This window comes from Protopterus annectens, chromosome 7.part0 (assembly GCF_019279795.1).
Source record: "Protopterus annectens isolate FY-2018-M chromosome 7.part0, PAN1.0, whole genome shotgun sequence".
Lineage (NCBI taxonomy): Eukaryota > Metazoa > Chordata > Ceratodontiformes > Protopteridae > Protopterus > Protopterus annectens.
Window position 1 is genome coordinate 1,720,332,590 of NC_056739.1, and position 27,555 is coordinate 1,720,360,144.

Below are 27,555 nucleotides of genomic sequence, written 5' to 3' on the forward strand. Positions count from 1 at the left end.
CTAACATTTACTATTGTGGCATTTTTCCTACACAAATGTATTTTCATCATATTTATCCCAGCTAAGAGGGACTGTTTATACCCAAGCAAAAACTTAAATTGTTATTTGTAATACTTTTTTGTCGTTGGTTGCAGTCAGACTACTTCACCAGAGGTGTGGCTATTTCTTGTGACTGGTTCAAAATTCTGCTCATTGCGAACATCTATGCAAAGGCCACTTGGTCATTTTGTCTTACCCTTGCTAAACAGTGTTACTTAAACCATGGATGTTCTTCATTCCACATTGCTGCAGTCCTAACCATTGGGTAGTCCGCTGTCCAGTCGGCCCGAATACCAAAGTATATGGCTGACGTCGGTCAAGGCGCATTAGACTGACGTCAGGACGTCAGGGTACTAATGCGCATGACCGACGTCATATCCTCAGTCTTTTTTGCCGCATGGTCCGATGCAGAAGCAGTTTTGCGAGTGCAGGTTGGCGTTCTGAAATATTCCGAAGTCGGAGTTTCAGACCGAATCAAAGTTGGCTAAGTACCCCGTTGGGGAACATTTTGGTTTTTTCTTGCCTCAGTATTTAACCGGATGTCAGAAAAAGTGAATAACTGTATTTCTTGTGGGAAGCAGATACCTCATAGGGATTACCATACTTTGTGTATACCTTGTTTAGGGCCTGAGCACGACGTTGTTGGTTGCCGCTCTTGTGCTAGATTTAACAAACGCACTATTAAGAGGAGGTTAGACTGTGCCAGGTTAGTGTTTGGGAAGCGTTGTAATTACAAAATGCCGTCGGATGCTCCGCCCGCTTCGTCCAAAAAGCGCAAGGACAAAGCGGCAAAGCCTAGGGGTGATGAACCGGCAGTCCCGGACGTCGGTTCTTTAGAAGGCTCAGTGGAGCCAGAGGTTTTGCCAGGAGTTTCTTTGGAGTCTCAGGCAGAGACTTTACTGTTACAGGATGTGCCCTCTCAAGAGGTAGGCCAGGCTGAGGGGCTTCTCAGGTTACTGTTCTTTCCTCTCTTCCCAAGGTAGTTAGAGCCTCTCCTTCTGTTTCCAAAACTTCTTTGAGAGGTAGGCCAAGTTCAGCTTCAGTGGGGGCTTCTCCTAGCACTTGAGGTTCTGTGCCTAAGAAACATATGCTTAAAATGGCAGAAGATTTAATTACTATGATTAGAGGCTCTATGCCCCCTCCTGATAAGAGGCCTAGGGTGGAGCCTGAGTTTGAGAGTTTTGAACAGTGTTCAGAGGCTTCTGAGTCTTCTGCGGAAGAATTGCAGGAGTATCCTCCTTATTCTGATTCTGATGTGGATGATTCCACTCCTACAGCTTCTCCTCCTGAGGATTTCTCATTTTCAGAGACTCTGCATTCCATGAGGGAGCACTTTAAATGGGAAGGCCAAGATTACTCTGATTCCAGGAAAAGGCTTAGGGAATTCTTATTTTTACCCCAGCACAGGCCCTTAGCTATACCTCCTGTGTAGAATGTGGTGGAAGATGTTTTTGCGGAGGCTTCCCTGAACCCTGATTCTTTGCCTCCTGCCCCTGTTAAACCTGATAGGTACTATAGGGTGCCTGAAGCTCATAAGTATCTGTTTAAGAGTCCTAGGGCAGACCCGGAAACTGTTTCTCAGGGGCCTAAGGGTGTTAAGGCCTCTGTTGTTAAAAATCCTGTTCCCACTGATAAAGAGGCAAGGGCTTTGGATAGGTGGGGAAAGAAAGTGTATACTTCTTCCACTTTAGCCATGAGAGCGTTGAATTGTCAGTTTCACATGCTAAAATATCAAAATTATCTCCTTTCACAATTGAAATCTAAGGTGGATGCTTTGGCGGAAGGTATAGAGTGTAAAGAGTTGCTGGATTTAGTTCATGTGTCTGAACAAGTGGGTAAGCATTCTTTGCAATGTGGTTTTGATGCTGTGCAGGCCTCCTCGAGGGTGGCTGCCACTAGTTCTGTTCTTCGCAGGCATGCCTGGTTGAGGGATCAGAATTTAGCAGAGCATGTTAAGACTAGGATTTTGGATGCTCCTTTACAGTCTGATGTGTTATTTGGTTCGCCTGTGGAAGCAGTTTTAAAGAAAATGGAGGACAAAGCTAAGTCTATGCAAACTGTTAAAGATTTTTGCAGGTGCAGCCCAAGTTTAGTAGAAATTGGCCTACTAAGGGATGGACATATCCTGCTTATGATTCCCAGTCTAGGGGTAGGTCTAGGCGTGGTAGAGGCAGAGCTCAAGGTTCTTTTAGGCCTAGAACAGGGGTTCACCTGCTCAGACTTCTGGTGAGGGCAGGGGTCAGTCCTTTCGTAAACAGACCCAATGACCTGCCTTTTCAGCTGCCAGTAGATTCTCGTCTGGCAGCTCCTTTGGGAGGAAGACTGTCTCTTTTCAAAGAAAATTGGGATTTAATCACTCAAGACAGATGGGTGTTGGATATCATTCACCACGGTTACAGGTTTTATTTCCATACATTGCCCCCTTTCAAAGGCATGCCAGACGTTCCCCCTCCACAAAGGAAAGAGGCTCACAAGCAAATTTTTCTGTTACTCCAAATAGGGGCCATTCAGCCAGTCCCTGTACCAGAAAGGGGCCTAGGATTTTATTCTCGCCTGTTCCTAGTACCAAAGAAGGGGAACACGTGGAGACCAATTTTGGATTTATCTATCCTCAACACTTATCTGGACATTCCCAAGTTCAAGATGTTGACGTTACAACAGCTTTTACCTCTACTGGGCAAAGATCATTGGATGGTAACTTTAGATCTCAAGGAAGCTTACCTTCATGTGCCTATAAGACTAAGTTGCAGGAAGTATCTGCGTTTTCGAGCAGGAAATTCTCATTATCAGTTCTCTGCATTGCCCTTTGGCTTATCTACTGCGCCCAGAGTATTCACAAAGGTTCTGGCTCCAGTGATAGCTTACTTCAGGTTAAAAGGAATTCAAATCTATCCTTACTTGGACGACTGCCTGATTCTGGCTCAAGAAAAGGAAGACCTTCTACAGCATCTGGAATATGTCAAAGGAAGACCTTCTACAGCATCTGGAATATGTCATAGCAGTGCTAAGATGCCTAGGGTATTCTGTGAACGAAATAAAGTCCAGTCTAGTACCCTCTCAAGACATGTGCTTTCTGGGTGTGAGACTGAATACAGCAGCCCAGATGGCCTTTTTAACCCCGGACAAACAACAGAATCTTTCCAGTTACTTCCATCAACTATCTCTTCAGTCCGGGCTGACTGCAAGGGCAGTCCTTCAAGCCTTAGGGTTCATGGCATCTTGTATTCTGGTGCTTCCCAATGCCAAACTGCATATGAGGAAGCTACAATGGTATCTCAAAAATGTATGGACGCAGCACTGCCAGGATTTGGACACTGTCATTCAAATAATACCTTGCATTCAAAAGGAAATTTTGTGGTGGGCTCAGGAATGTCACCTAAACAAGGGACTCTCTGTGACCCGGCCAGAGGCGAGTCAGATTCTAACGACAGATGCCTCAGACATTGCTTGGGAGCTCATCTAAATGGAAAGTGGATACAAGACAAGTGGCCTGCCAGACTACAGCATCTACATATCAACATGAAGGAGATGTTAGCAGTCCAGTTTGCATTAATGGCTTTCAAGGAGTTACTTCTTCCAGGGCAGGTGTTGATTCTAACAGACAACACAACTGTCATGTGGTACATCAACAAACAAGGGGGAACACATTCTTACCCATTGTGCAGGCAAGCAATGATTTTATGGGAGACTGCGCTCAGCTTGCAACTAACTCTTCAGGCAAGGTTTCTGCCGGAGCACAGAACTCCTTAGCAGATGTGTTAAGCAGACAAATCATGGATCCCCACGAGTGGAAACTGGATCTTCATGTATTTCAAAAGTTGACAGTGTCCTGGGGAACTCCAGACATAGATCTGTTCGCTTCTCCACTAAACCACCAGCTGCCAAAGTTTTGCACAAAGAGGTTTCATCACACAGCTTGGAAAGTGGATGCTCTTTCTTTCAGTTGGAAAAATCTTCATGTGTATGCGTTTCCACCTCTGCCTCTTCTTCCAAAGGTGCTTCTAAAGGTCAGACAAGACAAGCCAAGGATGATTTTAATAGCTCCAGATTGGCCTCGGCAGCACTGGTACCCATTATTGAGGAGTCTGGTAAAGAAGCCTCCATGGCCTTTACCTTTGATTCCGCACCTGTTGTCCCAGAGATGGTCACCTGCTCAATGTCAAGCTTCACTCTCTTCATCTAACAGCCTGGCATATTCTGTTTTGAAAGACAGCAGGTCTCAACTTCCTCAACAAGTTTTAAATGTGATTATGGAAGCCAGGAGACCTAGTACAAGGAAAGTGTACGCAGAAAAATGGAAGAGATTTTTATTTTGGAGTGCAGCAAACAATTTGGAGATTTCTGAGCCGAATTTGAGTGTGGCTCTTCAATATCTTACTGAGTTACTGGACAAAGGTTTGTCTTTCTCTTCCATTAAGATTCATGCTGCAGCAATTTCAGCTCACTATGATTGTGATCCACCATTGTTTTCGCATCCTTTGTTCAAGCAGTTTCTTAGAGGGGCAAAGAATATAAGACCCCCACGTAGAGCTCCTACTCCTGCTTGGGATCTCAATTTTGTGTTGGAAAAACTTACTCTACAACCTTTTGAGCCTGCGGCTACTGCTGACTTGAAATACTTGTCATGGAAGACTGCTTTCTTGTTGGCTATTACTTCTGCGAGAAGGGTGTCTGAGTTGCAGGCCCTTATGGCAGTAGAGCCTTTTTTGATTTTCCATAAGGATAGGGTATCATTATGTACTAATCCTTCCTTTATGCCTAAGGTGGTTTCTAGTGTGGCTTTAAACCAAACTATTCATTTGCCTACTTTCTATGCAGATCCCCAAAATAAGGGGGAAAAGATTTTGCACACTTTAGATGTACATAGGCAGTTGCGTTATTATTTAAGCAGGACTAAGGATTTCAGGCAGTCTCAGCAATTGTTTGTTTCTTTTGCTTTGAGTTCTCAGGGCAAGCCTGTGTCTAAGCAAACTATTTCTAAGTGGATTGGGTTTTGCATTTCATTTTGTTACTCCCATCATGGCAAGGAGATTCCAGCTGGGATTAGGCCTCATTCCACTAGGGCTACTGCCACTTCAACAGCATTTCTAAGGGGTGGCAACTAAGGATATTTTGGAGGCAGCTACTTGGAGTTCAGTGCATACTTTCTCTAAGCATTACCACCTTCCTCTCTACTCTAAATCTAGGGCTGGTTTTGCCACAGCTATTTTGCAAGGCATGTTGACAGCTCCTGCTTCCTTATGATTTGCCAGCCTCCCTTACCTCTGCTTTGGGATTCTACCCAATGGTTAGGACTGCAGCAATGTGGAATGAAGAACATAGTACAGTTTTGTACCTACCATAAATGTAGATGTTCGAGGATCCACATTGCTGCAGTCCAATTTACCCTCCCTCCTTCCCCTCTGTCTTTAGGGGTGGTGGTGTGGGTTAGGCTATATTCTTGTGCATTTGTATATATTGTATATATGTTTGGTGCAGGGTTTTTGTTGGTGTTTTGGTTTGGGCTTTGTCTTTTTAGGGTCTTCTGACATCTGGGGCAAGAAAAGACTGAGGATATGACGTCGGTCATGCGCATTAGTACACTGACGTCCTGACGTCAGTCTAATGCGCCTTGACCGACGTCAGCCATATACTTTGGTATTCGGGCCGACTGGACAGCGGACTACCCAATGGTTAGGACTGCAGCAATGTGGATCCTCGAACATCTACATTTATGGTAGGTACAAAACTGTACTTTCCATGAGCTGAGTATCTTTTTGACACCTCAAGATATTTAGCCTTCTAAGCTCTGCCTTTTTTGTGTCTATTTGCCTACTGCCTTCCTTGGAGGCTATTTTTGCCATACTACTTGGGATTCATCCAAGTGAATTGTCCATTAAACTTGGCCACTTAAAGTAAGGCATAGCAGATGTCAGTGTACACCATGTAGCTGTTTATTTGCTAGAGCCCTCTGTAGTGGGTATTTATTACACTCCCATTGTCTTTCTGATGTCCTTCAAGAATGCAACTGCAGTCATAACATATGGGTTGTCCTGCCTCAGGCAGCCCTCGGTCGGCCGGATTCCAAAGTCTGGGTCCGACGACGGCTGATGTCGCATTTCTCTCCGATGTCAGAGCGGCTGGAGTATATAAGCATTAGCCGACGCCATTTTCTTCAGTCTTTCTTGCCGCGCGGTGCCCGAAGCAGAAGCAGTTCGCAAGTGCCGGTCGGTCAGCTCCTGTACTCTTCGAATCTGAAGTCATCAAAAAAGCTAAGTACCCCATTGGGGACCTTTTCTTGTCTCAGCCGATGTCAGAAATTACTGAAAAAGTTAACAATTGTCTGTCTTGTGGTAAACAAATACCTCATAAGGATTTCCACTCTTACTGTCTTCCTTGCCTTGGCCCAGACCACGACGTCTCGGCCTGTGTTGCCTGTGCTCGCTTCAATAAGTGCACTCAGGCGCCGGGCGGAGTTCGCTGAAGATTTTTTCGGCGAAAAATTTGCTTATACTATGCCGTCGGAACTTCCGACATCGCAAACTCCCAAGAAACGAAAAGACCGGGACCTACATCCTCGGCCCGCATCTACCACCGACTCCACGCCAGAACCTACCGCGAGTGCTCCGGTTCCTCCTGAGACGGTTATTCCACCGCTCCGAACCGAAGACACCGCATTACCGATGACTCCGATACCGGATACCACTCCGACGCCAGTTATAGATTTTCCTCCGGATACTGAAACCGAGGAAATGCCCGAGACCATTGCTGTAGATAAGGTCACTCCTGCACGTGGTGCTGCTAGGCCTCCTATGGCTATGTCTATTAAGGCCTACACTCGTGCTAAGGCAGCCAGCAAGACCAAGCACCTTGCTGCTAAAGCCTTACCTCAGCCTACTCCTGAGACACAAATCATGACTATGGCCGCAGACTTAATTTCCATGATTAGAGGTTCACAGGCCCATCCTGAGAGAGGATCCCAGCCTCCTTCTGATGAGGCCCCGGGTTGAACCCTCTGACCCTATCCCTTCAGATGTAGATTCTGAGGACTCTGTCCACTCCGATGGCCAGGAAGAGCTCTTCCAGACCTATGAGGACTCGGATGCAGAGGATTCCATCCCCTCAGCCTCCCCTCCTGAGGATATTTCCTTTGGGGAAGTACTGCATACCATGAGGGAACATTTCAAGTGGCAAGGCCAGGAATATTCTGATTCCAGAAAGTGCCTTCGAACCTTCCTTAAAAAGCCCCAGCACAGGTCCTTAGCTATTCCTCCTGTGCTTGATGTTTTGGATGATCTATATTCTGACTCCAGTGTTACCCCTGATTCTCTTCCTCCTGCTCCAGCCAAGCCAGACAGATATTACAGGGTCCCAGAAACACATTCCCATTTATTCAGGGCCCATGCTGTTGATTTAGAAACTATTTCTCAGGGACCTAAAGGTGTTTCAGCTTCCACCTCTAAAAATCCCTTGCCTTCCAACAGGGAAGCTAGGTCATTAGAGAGATGGGGGCAAAAGTTCTACACCTCCACTACTTTATCTATGAGAGCTCTGAATTGCCTCTTTCATATGTTACAATATCAGGATTACCTGTTAGATGATTTACAGAAAACATTGGCCTCTCCTGATCCTTTAGACAGGAAGTCTTTGCAGGAAGCTGTACATAATTCTCAGCAAGTCAGCAATCACTTTCTGCAGTGTGGATATGATGCATTGGAAGCTTCATGTAGGGCAGCTATGACAGGGGCAGTCATTCGTAGACATGCATGGTTAAAAGAACAACCTCTACCAGATCATGTTAAGGCGAAACTTCTGGATGCACCCTTGGAAAAGAACAAGCTTTTTGGTGCTAATGCTAAAGATGTGTTAAAGTCCATCGAGGAAAAAGCAAAATCAGTTCAGACGGTCAAATATTTCCTCCAGGTTCAGCCCCCCAGATTCAGCAGGAATTGGCCTTCAAAAAACTGGTCCTTTCCTAATCCTGAAAAATTTCAAAGGGGTAAAAACAGGCGTGGCCGAGGAAGAGGACAATACAGAGGTCCTTACAGGGGATGACAATGGCAGCCAGCAAACCAAAGAAGTGACACAGGGGTCTCCCCTGCCCCACAGGCACAATCTCAATGACTTTCCTCTACGTCCGCTGACCAAGGAGCAAATAGAAGCTCCCTTGGGCGGAAATTATCTCTGTTTTCAGACAATTGGCACAGATTGACAAAGGACAAATGGATTTTGGACATTATAGATCAAGGTTACAGGTTCCATTTTCATACCTTACCAAGAAAACAAGGCATGCCAAACCTACCACAAAACCAGAGGGCAGAGGCCATCAAGCAAATTACTCTGCTTGCTCAATTCAAAGCAATAGAGAGAGTTCCACAACAAGAACAAGGCCAGGGGTTTTACTCAAGACTGTTCCTTGTTCCAAGAAAAGAAACTCAATGGAGACCAATACTGGATTTGTCTGCATTAAACACTTTTCTCATAGTACCAAAGTTCAAAATGCTGACTCTACAGCAGCTCCTTCCCATGTTGGGCAAGGGGTCTTGGCTGATTACTCTGGACCTCAAGGAGGCATACCTGCATGTCCCTATCAGACACAGCTGCAGAAGATGCCTCAGATTTCTTGCAGGGCCAGAGCATTATCAATTCTCAGCATTGCCATTTGGCTTATCACCTGCAGCTAACAGCCTGGGAGATCCCATGAATAACCTCAATCTATCTCTCTCCAAGGAAGTTCAGCGGATATTAACAGAAGCTCGAAGACCATCCACCAGAAAGGTCTACTTAGCAAAATGGAAGAGATTCAGCATTTGGAATACCAGCAAGGGACATGATGCATCATTATTGAACATCCCACTCATCCTGGAATACTTGGCAGATATGCTACAGAATGGACTCTCATATTCTTCCATAAAGATACATGCTTCAGCTATTTCAGCTAGATATAATACCGATCCGCCTGTGTTTTCACATCCTTTGCTAAGGCAATTCCTCAGGGGAATCAAGAACATTAAGCCACCAAGAAAGGCTCCAGTGCCAGCTTGGGACTCAACTTTGTCCTAGAAAAACTGACTCTGCCTCCGTTTGAGCCAGCAGCTTCAGTGGACTTACAATTTCTCTCATGGAAGACAGCTTTCCTGTTGGCAATTACCTCAGCAAGAAGGGTTTCGGAACTACAGGCCCTAATGGCAATACCACCGTTCATAATCTTTCACAGAGACAGGGTCTCCTTAAGAACCAACCCTACTTTTATGCCAAAGGTGGTATCTAGGGTTTCTTTAAATCAAGCTATCCATCTGCCTGCTTTCTTCCCCAATCCTGAGAACAAAGGGGAAAGACTGTTACATACCTTGGACATTCACAGACAACTTCGCTACTACCTGGACAGAACCAATACCAGTAGAAAGTCTGATCAACTTTTTGTAGCTTACGCCCCTGGAGTACAAGGAAAAGCAATTTCAAAACAGACTATTTCAAAATGGATTGGACATTGCATCAGATTTTGTTATTCCTTCCATGGGAAGAATGTTCCAGCCAATGTCAGACCACACTCCACCAGAGCTACAGCCACCTCTACAGCATTCTTCAGAGGGGTGCCTACAAAGGACATTCTAGAAGCTGCTACATGGAGCTCCGTGCATACATTCTCCAAACACTACAATCTCCCTCTATACTCCAGATCCAGAGCAGGCTTTGCTTCGGCAGTCCTGCAGGGTTTGATTGCCACACCATCTCTTTCCTAGAGCATTCCTCCTCCCCCAGCTAAGTTATGGTATTCTACCCATATGTTATGACTGCAGTTGCATTCTTGAAGGACATAGTACAGTTTTGTACCTACCATAAATGTAGATGTCCGATAGATATGCAACTGCAGTCGGATTTTCCCTCCCTCCATACCCCTCTATGCCTTGGGTCCACTCCTATCCCTGTTTCTCTTAGCTGGGGATATCTGTTAGGGTGTATCTGTTTATTGCTTACTTATTTGTCTGGAATCCTGTTTTTGTCTTCCAATTTGGTTACAGCCTTCCTTGGAGGGCACCTGGCATCTGGGGCAAGAAACACTGAAGAAAATGGCGTCGGCTGATGCTTATATACTCCAGCCGCTCTGACATTGGAGAGAAATGCGACATCAGCCGACGTCGGACCCAGACTTTGGAATCCGGCCGACCGAGGGCTGCCTGAGGCAGGACAACCCATATGTTATGACTGCAGTTGCATATCTATCGGACATCTACATTTATGGTAGGTACAAAACTGTACTTTTCTAATGGGCATCTTGATTTGGAGTTGAGATAGCCCTGCAAATAGGGGTTTATAAAATTGTCTTTCTGATGTGGCTCAGCAAGTTCTGTTTGGAACTGGGAATTGGGCCTGGGCATGCATTCCAAAACATGATGAGTGGCACATGTTCTGGTGGAAGGTACGTGCACTTTAGCATATGAGTTAGAATATGAAAGAATTGTGCTGGGGACTGGGATCCTCAAGACAGAGAAGCTGGCTTCATGATGCACGGTGATGAAGTCCTGGCTGCGCAGTCCAGATAACCTGGATCATTTAACTTCTCAGGAGCTGGAAGAGCTAGTAAGGGTGAATATGAGTAGGGGGCTGATGTCAGCTTATTCATTATGAGGGGAGGAAACGCTTCTCAGCATCCCCTTGCTAACACTGGTGTAGCTTGAGAGACTAGGAATTTTGTACAGTGTATGTACATGTTCAGTCCTGAGCGAGGATCATTAAGTAACTACTTTAGTTTGAGCATGGATAATGATTATATGGGAGCATGCACATGTCAAACGGACCCAGCTCTGTGATACCTGTTTCAGCAGACAGTGCATGGCAGAGGGACCGTGTGAGCCTCAAAACAGAAACATCCAATTTACTGTCCAGATGATTGATCCTTGTAGAAGATGGGAAATAAGGGAACCTGGTATAGTTGGCAGGCAAAAGGAAGAAAAAATGGTGGAGGTGGGGGGGGGGGGTGGTTCCTCTCACAGATTGCATGATGTAAATTCTCACATGTATGGTCTACTTCATTTATTTTTCTGGGATCAGTATGATCTTGTTTTATTACAAAATAATTAATGCCAAAAGGATATTTGCATTTATGATTACATTGGGTCATCCTGTTTTGTAAGGTTGCTGAGATTCATATTTTTGAAGCATTTTCATATGGATTGGAGTTGAGGTACTTTCATGGTTATGTACATCTGTCATTATTAGCGTCTCTTGCTTGTGAATGTAGCATGTTGAGATACTCACCAAGAAAGGAAGTGCTATGCCAAATATTAAGAAAGCAACTCAGGTCTGGTAATAAGCCTTCTGTATGGCAGTACAAACTTACAGAAAGAATATGGATGTGCATGTTGTATTCTTCAAATTCATCACCAGCTTTTGAAAATGTGCATCTTCACAATACTTGTAAGGTTCTAAAATTGTAATGCTTTTCAGCTGATTGAATAGCACACAATCACAAAAACTCTCATTGTTGCCCAGTTTCTTGTTACTGCTGCTTTTGTGGATGAGATTGTCCACACTAAAGGGTTTAATTAGGTTAAATTACAAACTGATAGATTCAGTTTATTTCATTGTCCTAATGTTTCTTTTTCAGACATGGAACCAGATGTGCAGGAGAGGTTGCTGCTGTGGCCAACAATGGTATCTGTGGTGTCGGTGTTGCTTACAATGCTAGAATTGGAGGTTGGTATCTATCTGTAATTACAGTGACTCAGACTAGTTGGTTCCTGCATATGATTACTGTAACAGACTGAATAGGATTGCAGAGAATAAGTAACACACAAAACTGATGTCATTTTCATTCATTGTTCAACTGTTAGGCTTGGATCTGAGACTGATCCAGTTTGGCCGCTTATTCCAGAGGGTAGGATCCTAGAACTCTTAAGCTCCTCCCTTTACCCACAGTGCTCCACCAACCTAATGTACCACAGATCTTTTTTGTGGTCATTGGATGCAGACATGGATTGTGACCTCTCGAGCGTTATATTGCTTTTTTTTCTATTTCTGCCTTGTGATTTTGGTCTTGTGTGAGTCTTTTATAATTTAACTGTCTGCTCATCCTTTCCTTTTAAGCCTGATTGCTACTCCTTTCTCTTTTAGGCAAATTTGTTCCAACTACCTATGTACTCAAGTAATCTTCGCTACCATACTTGGTAGTTTTTCTCTTTCATCTGTTTTTTCCTCTTTCTCTTATTTAAAAAAAAAAAATTATAGATGTTCTTAGTGTTTAACTGTTGCAGTCATCACATTTGGGTTATCTGCTTGCAGGTAGCCCTCAGTCAGCCTGATTATCAAAGTCTTGGGTCCTGCGTCAGTTGCTGTCTCATCTTCCATGACGTCAGGTAGTCAGGGTATAAAGCATGCAGCCGACGCCATTACATCAGTCTTTCTTACCGTGCGGTGCCCGAAGCAGAAGCAGTTCGCAAGTGCCAGTTGGCCGACTCCTGAAATTTTCGATGTCCTTCAAGAATGCAACTGCAGTCATAACATGTGGGTTGTCCTGCCTCAGGCAGCCCTCGGTCGGCCGGATTCCAGAGTCTGGGTCCGACGTCGGCTGATGTCGCATTTCTCTCCGTCAGAGCGGCTGGAGTACATAAGCATCAGCCGACGCCATTTTCTCCAGTCTTTCTTGCCGCGCAGTGCCCGAAGCAGAAGCAGTTCGCAAGTGCCGGTCGGTCAGCTCCTGTATTCTTCGATACCGAAGTCATCAAAAAAGCTAAGTACCCCATTGGGGACCTTTTCTTGCCTCAGCCGATGTCAGAAATTACTGAAAAAGTTAACAATTGTCTTTCTTGTGGTAAACAAATACCTCATAAGGATTTCCACTCTTACTGTCCTCCTTGCCTGGGCCCAGACCACGATGTCTCGGCTTGTGTAGCCTGTGCTCGCTTCAACAAGCGCACTCTCAGGCGCCGGGCGGAGTTCGCTGAAGATTTTTTCGCCGATAAAAATGCTTACACCATGCCGTCGGATCTTCGGACATCGCAAACCCCCAAAAAGCGAAAAGACCGGGACCGACATCCTCGGCCCGCGTCTACCACCGACTCCACGCCAAAACCTAGCGCGAGTGCTCCGGTTCCCTCTGAGACTGTCTCTCCACCGCTCCGAACCGAAGACACCGCATTACCGACGACTCCAATTCCGGACATCACTCCACCAGTTATCGATTTTCCTCCGGATACCGAAACCGAGGAAACGCCCGAGACCATTGCTGTAGACAAGGTCACTCCTGCACGTGGAGCTGCCAGGCCTCCTATGGCCATGTCTATTAAGGCCTACACTAGGGCTAAGGCAGCCAGCAAAACAAAGCATATTACTTCTAAATCCTTACCTCAGCCTACTCCAGAGACACAAATTATGTCCATGGCTGCTGATTTAATTTCCATGATTAGAGGTTCACAGGCCCATCCTGAGAGAGGATCCCAGCCTCCTTCTGATAAAAGGCCCCGGGTTGAACCCTCTGACCCTATTCCTTCAGATGAAGATTCTGAGGGCTCTGTCCACTCTGATAGCCAGGAAGAGCTCTTCCAGACCTATGAGGACTCGGATGCAGAAGATTCCATCCCCTCGGCCTCCCCTCCTGAGGATATTTCTTTTGGGGAAGTCCTGCACACCATGAGGGAACATTTCAAGTGGCAAGGTCAGGAATATTCTGATTCTAGGAAATGCCTTAGGACTTTCCTTAAGAAGCCCCAGCACAGGCCCTTAGCTATTCCTCCTGTACTTGATGTTCTGGATGATTTATATTCTGACTCTAGTGCTACCCTGATTCTCTTCCTCCTGCTCCAGCCAAGCCAGACAGGTATTACAGGGTCCCAGAAACTCATTCCCATTTATTCAGGGCCCATACTGCTGATTTGGAAACTATTTCACAGGGGCCTAAAGGAGTTTCAGCCTCCACCTCTAAAAATCCATTGCCCTCCAACAGGGAAGCTAGGTCATTAGAGAGATGGGGCAAAAAGGTTTACACATCCACTACCTTATCTATGAGAGCTTTAAATTGCCTTTTTCACATGTTACAATATCAGGATTACCTGTTAGAAGATTTGCAAAAAACATTAGCCACTCCTGATCCTTTAGACAGGAAGACTTTGCAGGAAGCTGTACATAACACTCAGCAAGTAAGCAATCACTTCTTGCAGTGTGGATATGATGCACTGGAAGCTTCATGTAGGGCAGCTATGACAGGGGCAGTCATTCGTAGACATGCTTGGTTAAAAGATCAACCTCTACCAGATCATGTAAAAGCAAAACTTCTGGATGCACCTTTGGAAAAGAACAAGCTTTTTGGTGCAAATGCTTACCAACTCAGCACAGATCCTCGTGGTGGCCTGCAGAGTGATCCAAGCAGCAGAGAGCTAAAAGAGTGACTTTCTACCAGATATAAGTATTTTTGTGGCTTTCCCACTGTTATTAAGCTAGCGAGTGCATTTCGCCTGTTTTACTGCTACTTTAAGTGATTTCTGCATTTTACACTGTTTATTGCACTTTAAGTTACTAATTGTTGCAAATTGTTTCTGTAGGCTACACACTAAAGTGCGCTAGCCGATTTACAGCATTTATAGCATTTACTGTCTGTTTTTTCCTTGTCTCTGTAATAAAACAAAAAATCTCTTGTTTTCCCGCCTTACTGAACTAGAGTAGTCCAGTTTCAGAGTTGCTGATCCCTGGGCTTTGTTTTAGTTCCTGTTACTGATCCATTGCCTTATTAGGAAGGAGGGAAGTTTCTTTGCTTACCAGTGGGAGTGGGAAGCACTGAGCCTTTTGTCCGATTTGGTGAAGTTTCAGCCAGAAACTAGTAGTCCATTGGTCGTTTGGGCCAATTCCTAGCTCCCTTCAGCCCCTGCTATAAAACACGCTAAGCACGCGTAGCTAATTTAGCGGAGTTGCCACTGTTGCACACAAGAGCAGCGGCGGTTAAACAAGGTTAAACTATTCGGGCCATCTAAATTCCACTCTTCAAATTTTCCCTTAGAACTACCTTCCTCGAGCTGTACTGCTGATCTAACCAGCATATCCTATAACTGAAAAGTTCATCTCTACTTGATTCCCAAGTAGACTATTCTCTATCTGTAAAGCCTAGCACCTACTCCTACAGTGCCTGCACCTTGATAAAGCACTCTTATTATAGATAGTACCCCACCAGCCTAAAACCCACTTCCCCCGGAGTCCTTTGAAAGTCTCTTTATCTACTACTTCTAGTATGTCGAGGGATCAGTTGCTAGTGTCCTGTCCAGCTCAACTGGTGAACCTGGGAATATTGAGGCAATGTTACAATTGCCTCATGTACACAGACAATCCTCTCCTTCTCCCACAAAACACAAATACATGCGAGAGATGCAACTATACAGCCAAACTGGAGGCTGAGCTCTCTCAACATAGGACTGGCAAGACCAGACAGGAGGAGGTAACCACACACAATACATACCCAGTCACACATGGTACCATCACAACTTCAAATCATACACATACTCACACAAAGACATACTCGGAGGCAAAAATTTACCAAAACAGCAGAGGCCACCAAAGCAGACACCCAAACAACTACCACCTCACGACCCAACACATGCAACACATAGACCACACAGTCAGAGTGTGAAACAGTCACAGCCCTTAAGGCCAAACAAAATGCCAGACACACTTGTCATTGGTGATTCCATAGTCAGACACACTGACGTCCCGCTCACCAGACTGAGTAAAGAGAAGGTCACAGTAAGCTGCCTGTCGGGTGCTAGAATCCACCACATAACGCAAGCACTCAGGTCTCTCAACAGCAGGTACAAGTACGACTCAGTCATTGTCCACGCTGGTGTCAACGACCTGAGACGTACCTCCTTGTCCTACATGAAAAGGGACATCGAGGAGCTCTCTGATTATGTAGCCCAGGCAGGTATGACCCTGACCTTGAGCAGTATCCTACCTTCACCTAGAATGATGCCACAATACAGTGATAAGATGATCAGCTTTAATAATTGGCTTAAATTCTGGTGTCATTCAAAGGGGATCCAATGTCTGTCTACCTGGGATGACATGCTGGACAAGCCACGCTGCTTCGCAAGGGACGGCTTGCACCTGTCACCCCTGGGCTTCCGGATATTGGCAAAGGCTCTTGCCACCCCCATAGTGCCTTCTTTAGGCAAGGCTCAAATCCTAAACCTACCACCCTAGAACACCAAAAAGGAAAAAAACTAAGGGTAATGCTGCTCAATGCCAGAAGTCTCCATCTCAGGATGCACGCACTCGAGGCCCTTCTCAATATGGAGAACATCGATGTCTGTGCTGTGACAGAAACCTGGTTCAAGGCTCCTGAGAGCACCCCAGCACTAACAGGTTTCACCTCATATCATGCGTTCCGGCCCCAATATCCGGACAACACCAAGAAAGGAGGGGGGGTGTCCATATTCATAAAGGACACCCACACCTCAAGGTTGGTGGCAACGCACGATGCATCGGAGACCATCCAGGTGCAATTAACCATAGGCAAGACTGCTCTGCAATTTGTAGCATGTTACAGGCCACCCTCTCAAACTCAGGAACCTCACATGGCCTTCCTGAAAACATTGGAGGATAAATGTATCTCCAAACACCATCATACTAGGTGACTTCAACTACCCTAATATAGACTGGGAACACTACTCAAGCCCAACACTCTAACCCAAAGATTCCTGGAGTTCATAAACTCAAATGCCATGGAACAACTAGTCACCATCCCCACAAGAGGAGAAAACATACTTGATCTCATCATCACGAACATGGGATCAAAATGTTCAACACTCCAAGTATACCCCTCACTGGTGAGATTAGATCATACACTAATCTCGCTGGAGGTCCTCATCCCGCCCCACCTGAAACAAAAAGACCACAGTGAAAAACTTCTCAAAAGCCAATTTCACACTTCTAAAAACTAGTGTGGTCTCCTTTAAGGCCCCTGAGCCAGTGGTAAACATTACTCAAACCGCTGAATCACTTACAAATGCCTTCTACCAGCACCTACAGGACTGCATGGATCAGGCAATCCCAAACAAAACTAAGACTCTCTGTACCAAAGGCAAGCGTCCAGTCTGGTGGACCCCAGCCATAAACAAGCTCTACAACAAAAGGAGGAAGCTACTACAAGATAGAGCAAAATCCTTGAAAGGTAAGACGCCTTTGATCATTATAAGTAAAAAACTAAGAGCTCTCATAAAATCATCCAAGGCAAATTTTGAGAGAAAAATCGCCAAGGACTCTAAAGACAATCATAAGGCCTTCTTTAGCTATGTTAGAAACCTAGGAGGAAACTCCCAGATATGCTCAGAATTAGTTCAAAATGATGTGAAAATTACTGAACCTACACACATTGCCAACATACTGGCTGACAGGTTCAGTGCAAATTTCTCCCAAAAGGAGAGATATCTATTCCAGAGGATTGTAGCCCCACAAACATCTCCAACGCCCAAGTGAGAACTGCCCTCACTAAGGCAAAAAACACAGCATCCATGGGACCGGATGGTGTCCCCGGCTGTGTGCTTCACGAACTCAATGAGGAATTAAACCCACAGTTAGGACAGCTGTTTAATCTTAGCCTCACCTCAGGATACGTGCCCAAGGAGTGGCGCACAGCGCACTGTGGTCCCACTTCATAAGGCGGTGCCTCCACAGACCCTGGAAATTACCGCCCATTAGCTTGACAAGCCTTATCTGCAAAGCCATGGAGAGGATCATAATGGAACTCATAAATAAAGACATGGGGAACTTGCAGACTTTGGATCCAACCCAGTTTGGCTTTGTCAAAGGCAGATCCTGCCTCTTAAACTTGGTTGACTTTTTTGAGACAGTCACCAAGGCCATTGATGAGGAAAGGTAGTCCATACAGCCTACCTCGACCTGGCAAAGGCCTTGACACAATACCCCACTCAGGTATCATCGAAAAACTCATCAGCTTGAATGTAAACCCATACATCACAAGATGGGTTGCAAACTGGCTAAGTGACAGAACCCACAGGGTCAGAGTTGCTGGAGCCATGTCAGACTCAAAGCCCGTCACAAGTGGTGTCCCACAGGGCTCAGTCCTGGGTCCACTCTTGTTCGGCATCTACTTTTCTGAAGTACAAGCAAAAACAGGAGGGTTATGGCTGACAAAGTTTGCAGATGACTGCAAACTGGGCGCCATAGTCGAAAACACATCTGACACAGATATCCTCCAGAAGGGCCTCACAGAAACGGATAACTGGTGCCAGAGCCATGGCCTGAAGTTAAACGCTAAAAAATGCATAGTCATACCCTTCGGGAAAAACAAGGTTACCCCTAGCTACCATATAGGTGGCAATCCACTGAGCACAGAAAAGTCATCAGGGATCTGGGGACCCAGGTTTACAGTAGCCTTCGTTTGACACTCATGTTGCTAAAGTAGTTAGGAAAACCTTCTATATCGCCCACCTGATCATGAAGGATTCACATCTAGATCAAGGGAGGTCATCGTCCCCTGTACTCATCACTCATTAGACCTATGATTGAGTACAATGCCCGTTCGAATGTATCTGACCAGACACCTGCTGCAGCTTGAAAGGCCCCAAAAGTTCCTCACCAAAAGGATAAAGGGTCTCAAAATATGTCTTATGCTGCCCGACTGAAAGAACTCCAGCTCTATTCAGTCTCATACCGCTTGCTCAGAGGTGACCTGTGCCTGACATATAAGGCCATGTCAAACCCAGATTTGATGAATATGCTTCACCTCAAAAATCTAGATCCTCAGAACCACAAGGGCGGTAGACTTAAACCTTGACACGGTTATAAATAGAACGTGCTGGAGGGACAGATTCATCACCCAGAGACTCCCTATGCTGTGGAACAAAATCCCGGTACATGTGAGGCAGAGCACCTCTCTGGCCTTGTTCAAGAGGAATCTTGACCAATGGATGGGAGATTGCAGATATACCCCAGGGATTACTTCAGTGTCACTGCTTGACAGAGGCACAGCAAAATGATAGGCATAGTTTTTATTCAAACTAAAGGGGTGGCGAAAGCCACATAACTATGGGCTAGGCTTATAAATGCCCTTGGGCAGATAGCCTAGTATGAACCTATGAACCTATGTGTTAAAGACCATCGAAGAAAAAGCAAAATCAGTTCAGACGGTGAAAGATTTCCTCCAGGTTCAAACCCCCCCAGATTCAGTAGGCATTGGCCTTCTAAAAACTGGTCCTTTCCTAATCCAGAAAAGTTTCAAAGGGGTAAGAACAGACGTGGCCGAGGAAGAGGCCAATACAGAGGTCGACAATGGCAGCCAGGAAACCAAAGAAGTGACGCAGGGGTTTCACCTGCCCCACAACCACAATCTCAATGACTTTCCTCTACTACCGCCTACCAGGGAACAAATAGAAGCTCCCTTGGGCGGGAAATTATCTCTGTTTGCAGAAAATTGGCACAGACTGACAAAGGACAAATGGATTTTGGACATTATAGACCGAGGGTACAGGTTTCATTTTCATACCTTACCAAGAAAACAAGGCATGCCAAACCTACCACAAAACCAGAGGGCAGAGGCTATCAAGCAAATCACTCTGCTGACTCGGATGAAAGCAATAGAAAGAGTTCCACAACAAGAACAAGACCAGGGATTTTACTCAAGACTGTTCCTTGTTCCAAGAAAAGAATCTCAATGGAGACCAATACTGGACTTGTCCGCATTAAACACCTTTCTCATAGTACCAAAGTTCAAAATGCGGACTCTACAGCAACTCCTTCCCATGCTGGGAAAGGGGTCTTGGCTGATTACTCTGGACCTCAAGGAGGCATACCTGCATGTCCCTATCAGACACAGCTGCAGAAGATACCTCCGATTTCTTGCAGGGCCAGAGCATTATCAATTCTCAGCATTGCCATTTGGCTTATCTACTGCGCCCAGAGTATTCACAAAATGCCTGGCTTCAGTAATTGCTCATTGCAGGCTCCAGGGGATACAAATTTACCCGTACCTGGACGACTGCCTCATACAAGCGGATGACAAATTGATGTTGACAAAAGACCTGGATTATGTCATACGATTACTTCAAGCTCTGGGATACACAGTCAACTTCCAAAAGTCAAGACTGCAGCCATCCCAGCAAATAATCTTCTTAGGAGCCAAACTAGACACAGCCTCTCAGATGGCTTGCCTGACAGAAGACAAGCAAGAGAAGTTAACTCACTACTTCAAAGGTTTAGCAAAACTCACCCAGATGACTGCAAGGAGATTCCTACAGGCCCTGGGTTACATGGCATCCTGCATTCTCCTGGTTCCATTAGCAAGATTACACATGAGAAAGCTTCAATGGTCGCTAAAAAGCATTTGGTCTCAACACAGCAACAACTTGGAGACAATCATACCGCTCATTCCATGCCTACAAAAGGAATTCCTATGGTGGGCCTCGGTGAGCCAGGCAAACACAGGTATGTCATTCAAAAAACCACAGATAACACAGACCATGACCACAGACGCCTCAGACCTTGGATGGGGGGCGCACATGGAAGGCAGGGGTGTACAAGGACAATGGTCTCCAAAGGAAACACATCTGCATATAAACTAAAAGGAAATGCTGGCAGTAATGCATGCCATCGAGGCCTTTCAACATCAACTCCAGCAAGGCCATTTACTGATACGGACAGACAACACCACTGTGATGTGGTACATAAACAAGCAAGGGGGCACCCACTCTTACCCCCTTTGCAGACTGACAATGCATCTTTGGGAGAAATCACTGAGCCTAAACATCCAGTTACAATCCCAGTTTGTTCCAGGAAAAGACAATGTGTTGGCGGACAGCCTAAGCAGGAATTTCACAGATCCACACGAGTGGAGGTTACATCCGAGGGCCTTCACACAACTCACTTCGACATGGGGCAAGCCAGAAGTGGACCTATTTGCCTCTCACCTCAACCATCTTCTACCACAATTCTGCACAAGGACATACCATCCAAAAGCTTGGAAAATAGATGCCCTCTTATTCAACTGGAACTCCCTAACAATCTATGCATACCCACCTCTGCCACTGATGACCTCAGTATTACTAAAGATCAAAGCAGAGAGACCCAAGGGAATCATAATAGCTCCGGACTGGCCAAGACAACACTGGTACCCACTACTACGGAGCATATGTCACACCAGGAGGTGGGCCCTTCCCCAATGGCCTCTACTTTTGACTCAACACAATTTCGAAACAGTGCATCCAAATCTTCAGACACTGCAGCTAACAGCCTGGGAGATCCCATAAATAACTTCAGCCTATCTCTCTCCAAGGAAGTTCAGCGGATACTAACAGAGGCTCGAAGACCATCCACCAGAAAGGTTTACTTAGCAAAGTGGAAAGGATTCAGCAATTGGAATACCAGCAAGGGGCATGATGCATCATTGTTGAACATCCCACTCATCTTGGAATATTTGGCAGATATGTTAAAGAACAGCCTCTCATATTCTTCCATAAAGATACATGCATCTGCTATTTCAGCTAGATACAACACTGATCCTCCTGTTTTCTCACACCCTTTACTAAGGCAATTCCTCAGGGGAATCAAGAACATTAAGCCACCAAGAAAGGCCCCAGTGCCAGCCTGGGACCTCAATTTTGTCCTAGAAAAACTGATTCTACCTCCATTTGAGCCAGCAGCTTCAGTTGACTTGCAATTTCTCTCATGGAAGACCGCTTTCCTGTTGGCAGTTACCTCAGCAAGAAGGGTTTCGGAGCTACAGGCCCTAATGGCAATACCACCCTTCATTATTTTTCACAGAGACAGGGTTTCATTAAGGACCAACCCTACTTTTATGCCAAAGGTGGTATCTAGGGTTTCTTTAAATCAAGCCATTCATCTGCCTGCTTTCTTCCCCAGTCCTGAGAATAAGGGGAAAAGACTGTTGCATACCTTGGACATTCACAGACAACTTCGATACTACCTGGACAGAACCAAGGCCAGTAGGAAGTCTGAACAACTTTTTGTAGCTTACGCCCCTGCAGTCCAAGGAAAAGCAATTTCAAAACAGACTATTTCAAAATGGATTGGACATTGCATCAGATTATGTTATTCCTTTCATGGAAAGACTGTTCCAGCCAATGTCAGACCACATTCCACCAGAGCTACAGCCACCTCTACAGCATTCTTAAGAGGGGTGCCTACTAAGGACATTCTAGAAGCTGCTACATGGAGCTCTGTGCATACATTCTCCAAACACTACAATCTCCCTCTATACTCCAGATCCAGAGCAGGCTTTGCCTCGGCAGTCCTGCAGGGTTTGATTGCCACACCATCTTTCTCCTAGAGCATTCCTCCTCCCCCAGCTAAGCTATGGTATTCTACCCACATGTTGACTGCAGTTGCATTCTTGAAGGACATAGTACAGTTTTGTACCTACCATAAATGTAGATGTCCGATAGACATGCAACTGCAGTTGGATTTTCCCTCCCTCCATACCCCTCTATGCCTAGGGTCCACTCCTATCCCTGTTAATCTTAGCTGGGGATATCTGTTATGGTGTATTTGTTTTATTGCTCATTTATTTGTTTGGAATCCTGTTTTTGTCTTCCAATTTGATTACAGCCTTCCTTGGGGGGCACCTGACATCTGGGGCAAGAAACACTAAAGAAAATGGCGTCGGCTGATGCTTATGTACTCCAGCCGCTCTGACGTCGGAGAGAAATGCGACATCAGCCGACGTCGGACCCAGACTTTGGAATCCGGCCGACCGAGGGCTGCCTGAGGCAGGACAACCCACATGTTATGACTGTAGTTGCATGTCTATCGGACATCTACATTTATGGTAGGTACAAAACTGTACTTTTTCACGTTTCAGAACCGAAGTCTTCAGCAAAACTAAGTACCCCATTGGGGAAACTTTTTCTTGCTCTAAACCGATGGCAGTAAAAGTTAACAGTTGTATTGTGGAAAGTAAATACCTCATAAAGATTTTCGTACTGCATTCCTTGCTTAGGCCCAGACCACGACATGCCTCGCTGTTGGTTTTGTGCCTTATTCAAACTTATGAACTGTTTGTCGTCTATACATTTTCACATGTAAATATTTTGGTACTTGGTTAAATTATCCAGAAATGGCTTTGGTAAGCCACCTGACTACTGATATTCCAAAAAAAAAAAAAAAGCAAAGATAAAGACAGAGGCCACATAGGTCCAAAACTGCTGCCAATGCTTCCGTTAAGCTAGTTGCCAGTTCGCAGCCCTTGATACCCGCTCTTCAGATTCGCAGGCCTCTACTGAGACCCATTCGGAGTCCGGTATGCCAAGAGATGCTTCTTCGACTGTGGAACCTGCAGATGTCTCTAGCTTGGATGGATTCAGAGCCACTGTGCAGGAACCACCTTCTGAGGGTGTATTCAGGCCTACTGACTTGCATATTAAACTGACGCCATCTTCTTCTTCAAGGCTTAAATCTTGATCCACGATTAAAAAAACGATGCCTAGACCGCATGGTCAGGCCCCTATGCCTAAAAAACAAATAAGAATGGCTGAAGACCTTCTTACTCTAATCAGGGAAAGCCACCCCTCTCTCTCTGAGACCTAGAACTGATTTTCCTTCTGATTCTTCAGATCAGGATTCTGAAATTTCTGTTTTTTCTGATGACCAAGAGTTGCCCTTATGTACCTATGAGGATTCTGATGCAGAGGACTCCATTCCCTCTGCTTCCCCTCCAGAGGATTTCTCTTTTGGTGAAACTGTGCATACCTTTAGGGAGCATTTCCACTGGGAAAGCCAGGAATAAAGAGGCTTAGGGAATTCTTACTCCTACCTCAACACAGGCATTTAGCTATTCCACCTGTACTGGACATTGTAGATGATGCCTTCTTGGAATCTAGCCTGTCTACTGACACTTTACCTCCGGCTCCCAGAAAACCTGACAGGTATTATAGAGTACCTGACTCTCAAGAGTTCCTATTTAAGAATCCTACTGCGGATCCTGAGACCATTTCACAGGAATTAAGGCTACTACTGCCAAAAACCCTACCCCGTCTGATAGAGATTCCAGGGCCCTGGACAGATTGGGTAAGAAGGTTTACACTTCTGCAACTTTGGCCATTAGGGCCTTAAACTGCCAGTTTCATGTGTTAAAGTATCAGCAGCATATTACTGGATTGCTTAAACAGAAAATGATGTTGATCCCTGACTGTGCTGAAAATAAAGAATTACAGGATCTAATGCATTCTGCTGAAGAAGTTGGAAAACATACTTTACAATGTCGTTTTGATTTATTAGAGGCATCTTGCAGGGCTGCTGTCACTGGGTCTGTACTTAAAAGGCAGCTAGGCTTAAGGAGAAAACTTTGCCGGATCATGTTAAAGCTAAATTACTGGATGCTCCCTTAAACCAAGACCGCCTGTTTGGCAACCAAGCAGAAGTACTTAAAAAGATGGAGGAAAAAGCTAAATCGATGCAAACTGTTAGATTTCCTGCAAGTACAGCTTCCCAGATTTAGTAGGCACAGGCCTTCTAAGAATTGGTCCTTTCCTGCCTCTTCCCGGCCTTCTCAGTCCAAACCCAGAACTAGCAGACCACCCAGGCTTCGGTCTCAAGGTACTCACAGGCCTAAGCAGTGGGGGGCTCCCACTTCCAAAGCTGAAAGTAGTAAGACACACCTCGTATGGTAAACTGTCACAATGACTTAACTTTAAACCATCCAAGCCTTGCTCATCTGACTGCTCTTTAGGGGAAAGATCGCCCTGCATGCAAAAAACTGGGAGCTCATTACCAAAGACAAATGGGTTTTAAACATAGTTTCCCAAGGATACAGATTCCACTTCCACTCCTTACCAACCCCAAACTGTTGGCCAGACCTACTCCCAATTCAGTAGGCAGAGGCTCAAAAGCAGGTTCTCTCTCTTCTAGGCATCAAGACTATTCAACCTGTCCCAGAAGAGGAATGGGGGCAAGGTTTTTACTCAAGACTTTTCCTGGTACCCAGAAAAGACCATTCCTGGCGTCCTATCCTGGACCTGTCTATTCTAAACACCTTTTTGGTAATCCCAAAATTCAAACTCTTCATCAGCTGTTTCCCATGCTAGGCAAAAATGTCTGGTTGGCAACACTGGATTTAAAGGAAGCCTACCTGCACATCCCAATAAGGGAATCTTGCAGAAGATACCTATGCTTCAGAGCAGGCTACATGCACTATCAGTTCTCTGCACTGCCCTATGGCTTATCTACTGCGCCCAGAGTATTCACAAAGTGCCTAGCTCCAGTCATTGCATTTTGCAGGCAAAGAAATATTCAGATATACCCATACCTGGACGATTATCTAATTCAGGCAGAAAGCCAGGACTTACTATTAAATCATCTGACATTTGTAAAGAAATTACTAACTGCTCTGGGGTACACCATAAACAAAAAGAAATCACATCTAGTACACTGCTATCAAATTATATTCCTGGGAGCAAGCTTGAATACAACTTCCCAGATGGCTTACCTCACGCCAGAGAAACAAGTTAATTTGACAGCCTACTTCAAACTACTGACCACAAAGACCCAGCTATCTGCAAGGAAAATACTGAAAGCCCTAGGGTTCATGGCCTCTTGCATTCTACTAATTCCATATGCAAGACTGCATATGAGGAAACTACAATGGTATCTGAAAAGTCTATGGTGCCAACATTCTCAGGACCTAGAATCAATGAATCTGTAGTAGTTAACTTCATTTGATCAGCAAAAGGATCCGAGCTCCAAGCTCCTCCCCCTTACCCATACTACAGCGCAACCTCCTTCCAATCCCCAGATCTTGTTTGCCGTGGCTTTGCCAAGCACGGGATTCGTCTAGCTCCAGGCAAGTGTAGCAATCTTTTACTACCAACTTTCTTTTTTAGTCGTGTGTGTGTGTGTGTCTGTGTGTGTGTGTCTGTGTGTGTGTGTCTGTGTGTGTGTGTCTGTGTGTGTGTGTCTGTGTGTGTGTGTCTGTGTGTGTCTGTCTGTGTGTCTGTGTGTCTGTGTGTCTGTGTGTCTGTGTGTCTGTGTGTCTGTGTCTGTGTGTCTGTGTGTCTGTGTGTCTGTGTGTGTCTGTGTGTGTCTGTGTGTGTCTCTGTGTGTCTCTGTGTGTCTCTGTGTGTCTCTGTGTGTCTCTGTGTGTCTCTGTGTGTCTCTGTGTGTCTCTGTGTGTCTCTGTGTGTGTGTCTGTGTGTGTGTCTGTGTGTGTGTCTGTGTGTGTCTGTGTGTGTGTCTGTGTGTGTGTCTGTGTGTGTCTGTGTGTGTGTCTGTGTGTGTGTGTGTGTGTGTCTGTGTGTGTCTGTGTGTGTGTCTGTGTGTGTGTCTGTGTGTGTGTGTGTGTCTGTGTGTGTCTGTGTGTCTGTGTCTACCTTTCTTCGGGTGTTCATTCTCCCTAGCCTTTATCTCCCCCTTCACCTTTGGTAGTTGTCCATCCCTTAGTAGGCCCCTTTTTCCTCCTTCAGGTGTGTGTGTGTGTGTGTGTGTGTGTGTGTGTGTGTGTGTGTGTGTCTACAGTATGGCTGAAAGTCATAAACTGACTTTTTCTAAGTGTTCTGAGTGTGGCCATAAGCTGTCGCCAGCGGATGGTCACACTCAGTGCATGATCTGCTTGTGGGTTCCTCACCTTTCTTTGGGTGGCAAGATCTGTGCGGCGTTCAAGCCCCAAGCCTTACGGGATAGGAGGAACAAGCTGATTCTGGCGGGTCTTCTACCCGCGGAATCAGCTTCTTCTCCTTCCCTCTCTGTAGCGACAGCTGTGGCTGCCCTGTCAGCCAGCCCTCTTCCCCTGTCTGGGACTCACCCTCCCACCTTGTCTCAGGGAGAACAAGAGGCCAAGAAGGATAAAAAAGAGAGAAGGGAGAGACAGAAAAAGAGAGAAAGAAGCCGCAAGCGGCAGGCCGAACTGGAACCCTCTGCCCCTCCCGCTAACGTTGTCTCCTCTCCCCTGAGTGTTTCCAAGCCTTCCTCCCCATGGCTCCATTTGCCACGATGTCCTTCAAGGATGCATCTGCAGTCCTAACAAATCGGTTGTCCTGGCCTCAGGCAGCCCTTCGGTCGGCCGGATTCCAAAGTCTGGGTCTGGCCTCGGCTGATGTCGCACTTCACCCGACGTCATAGCTGCAGTTCAGCGGGTATAAAGGCATCAGCCGACGCCATTTTCCTCAGTCTTTCTTGCCGCGGCTCAAGCAGAAGCTGTTCAAGTGCCGGTCGGTCAGAACCACAGATTGCTACTACCGAAGACTTCTAAAAAGCTAAGTACCCCGTTGGGGACTCTTTCTTGCCTCAGCCGATGTCAGAAAAAGTGAATAACTGTTTAACTTGTGGGAAACAAATACCTCATAAAGATTTCCACTCTTACTGCCTACCTTGTTTAGGCCCAGACCACGACGTAGCAGCTTGTCTAGCCTGTGCTTCCTTCAACCGATGAACACTTAGACGTCGGTCGGAGTTTGCAGAGGAGTTTTTCGGCTCCGCTTTTGCTTATATCTTGCCGTTGGAGACTCCGACTTCACATTTAGCTAAAAAGTGTAAGGAAAAGGACCGACACTCGCGGTCCGCGGTTTCGGCCGAAACCGCGGTTAAGCCAAC

The 27,555-nt window shown here is 45.7% G+C and overlaps 1 protein-coding gene across 1 annotated transcript in view; it reads left to right on the top strand.

Moving 5' to 3' along the window:
• FURIN (furin, paired basic amino acid cleaving enzyme) overlaps positions 1–27,555 on the top strand; it is a 1,258,063-nt gene that overhangs the window by 562,274 nt on the left and 668,234 nt on the right. Inside the window, exon 7 of the mRNA XM_044078261.1 lies at positions 11,627–11,715. Coding sequence (XP_043934196.1) covers positions 11,627–11,715 — 89 coding nt within the window. The remainder of the gene's footprint in view (positions 1–11,626; positions 11,716–27,555) is intronic.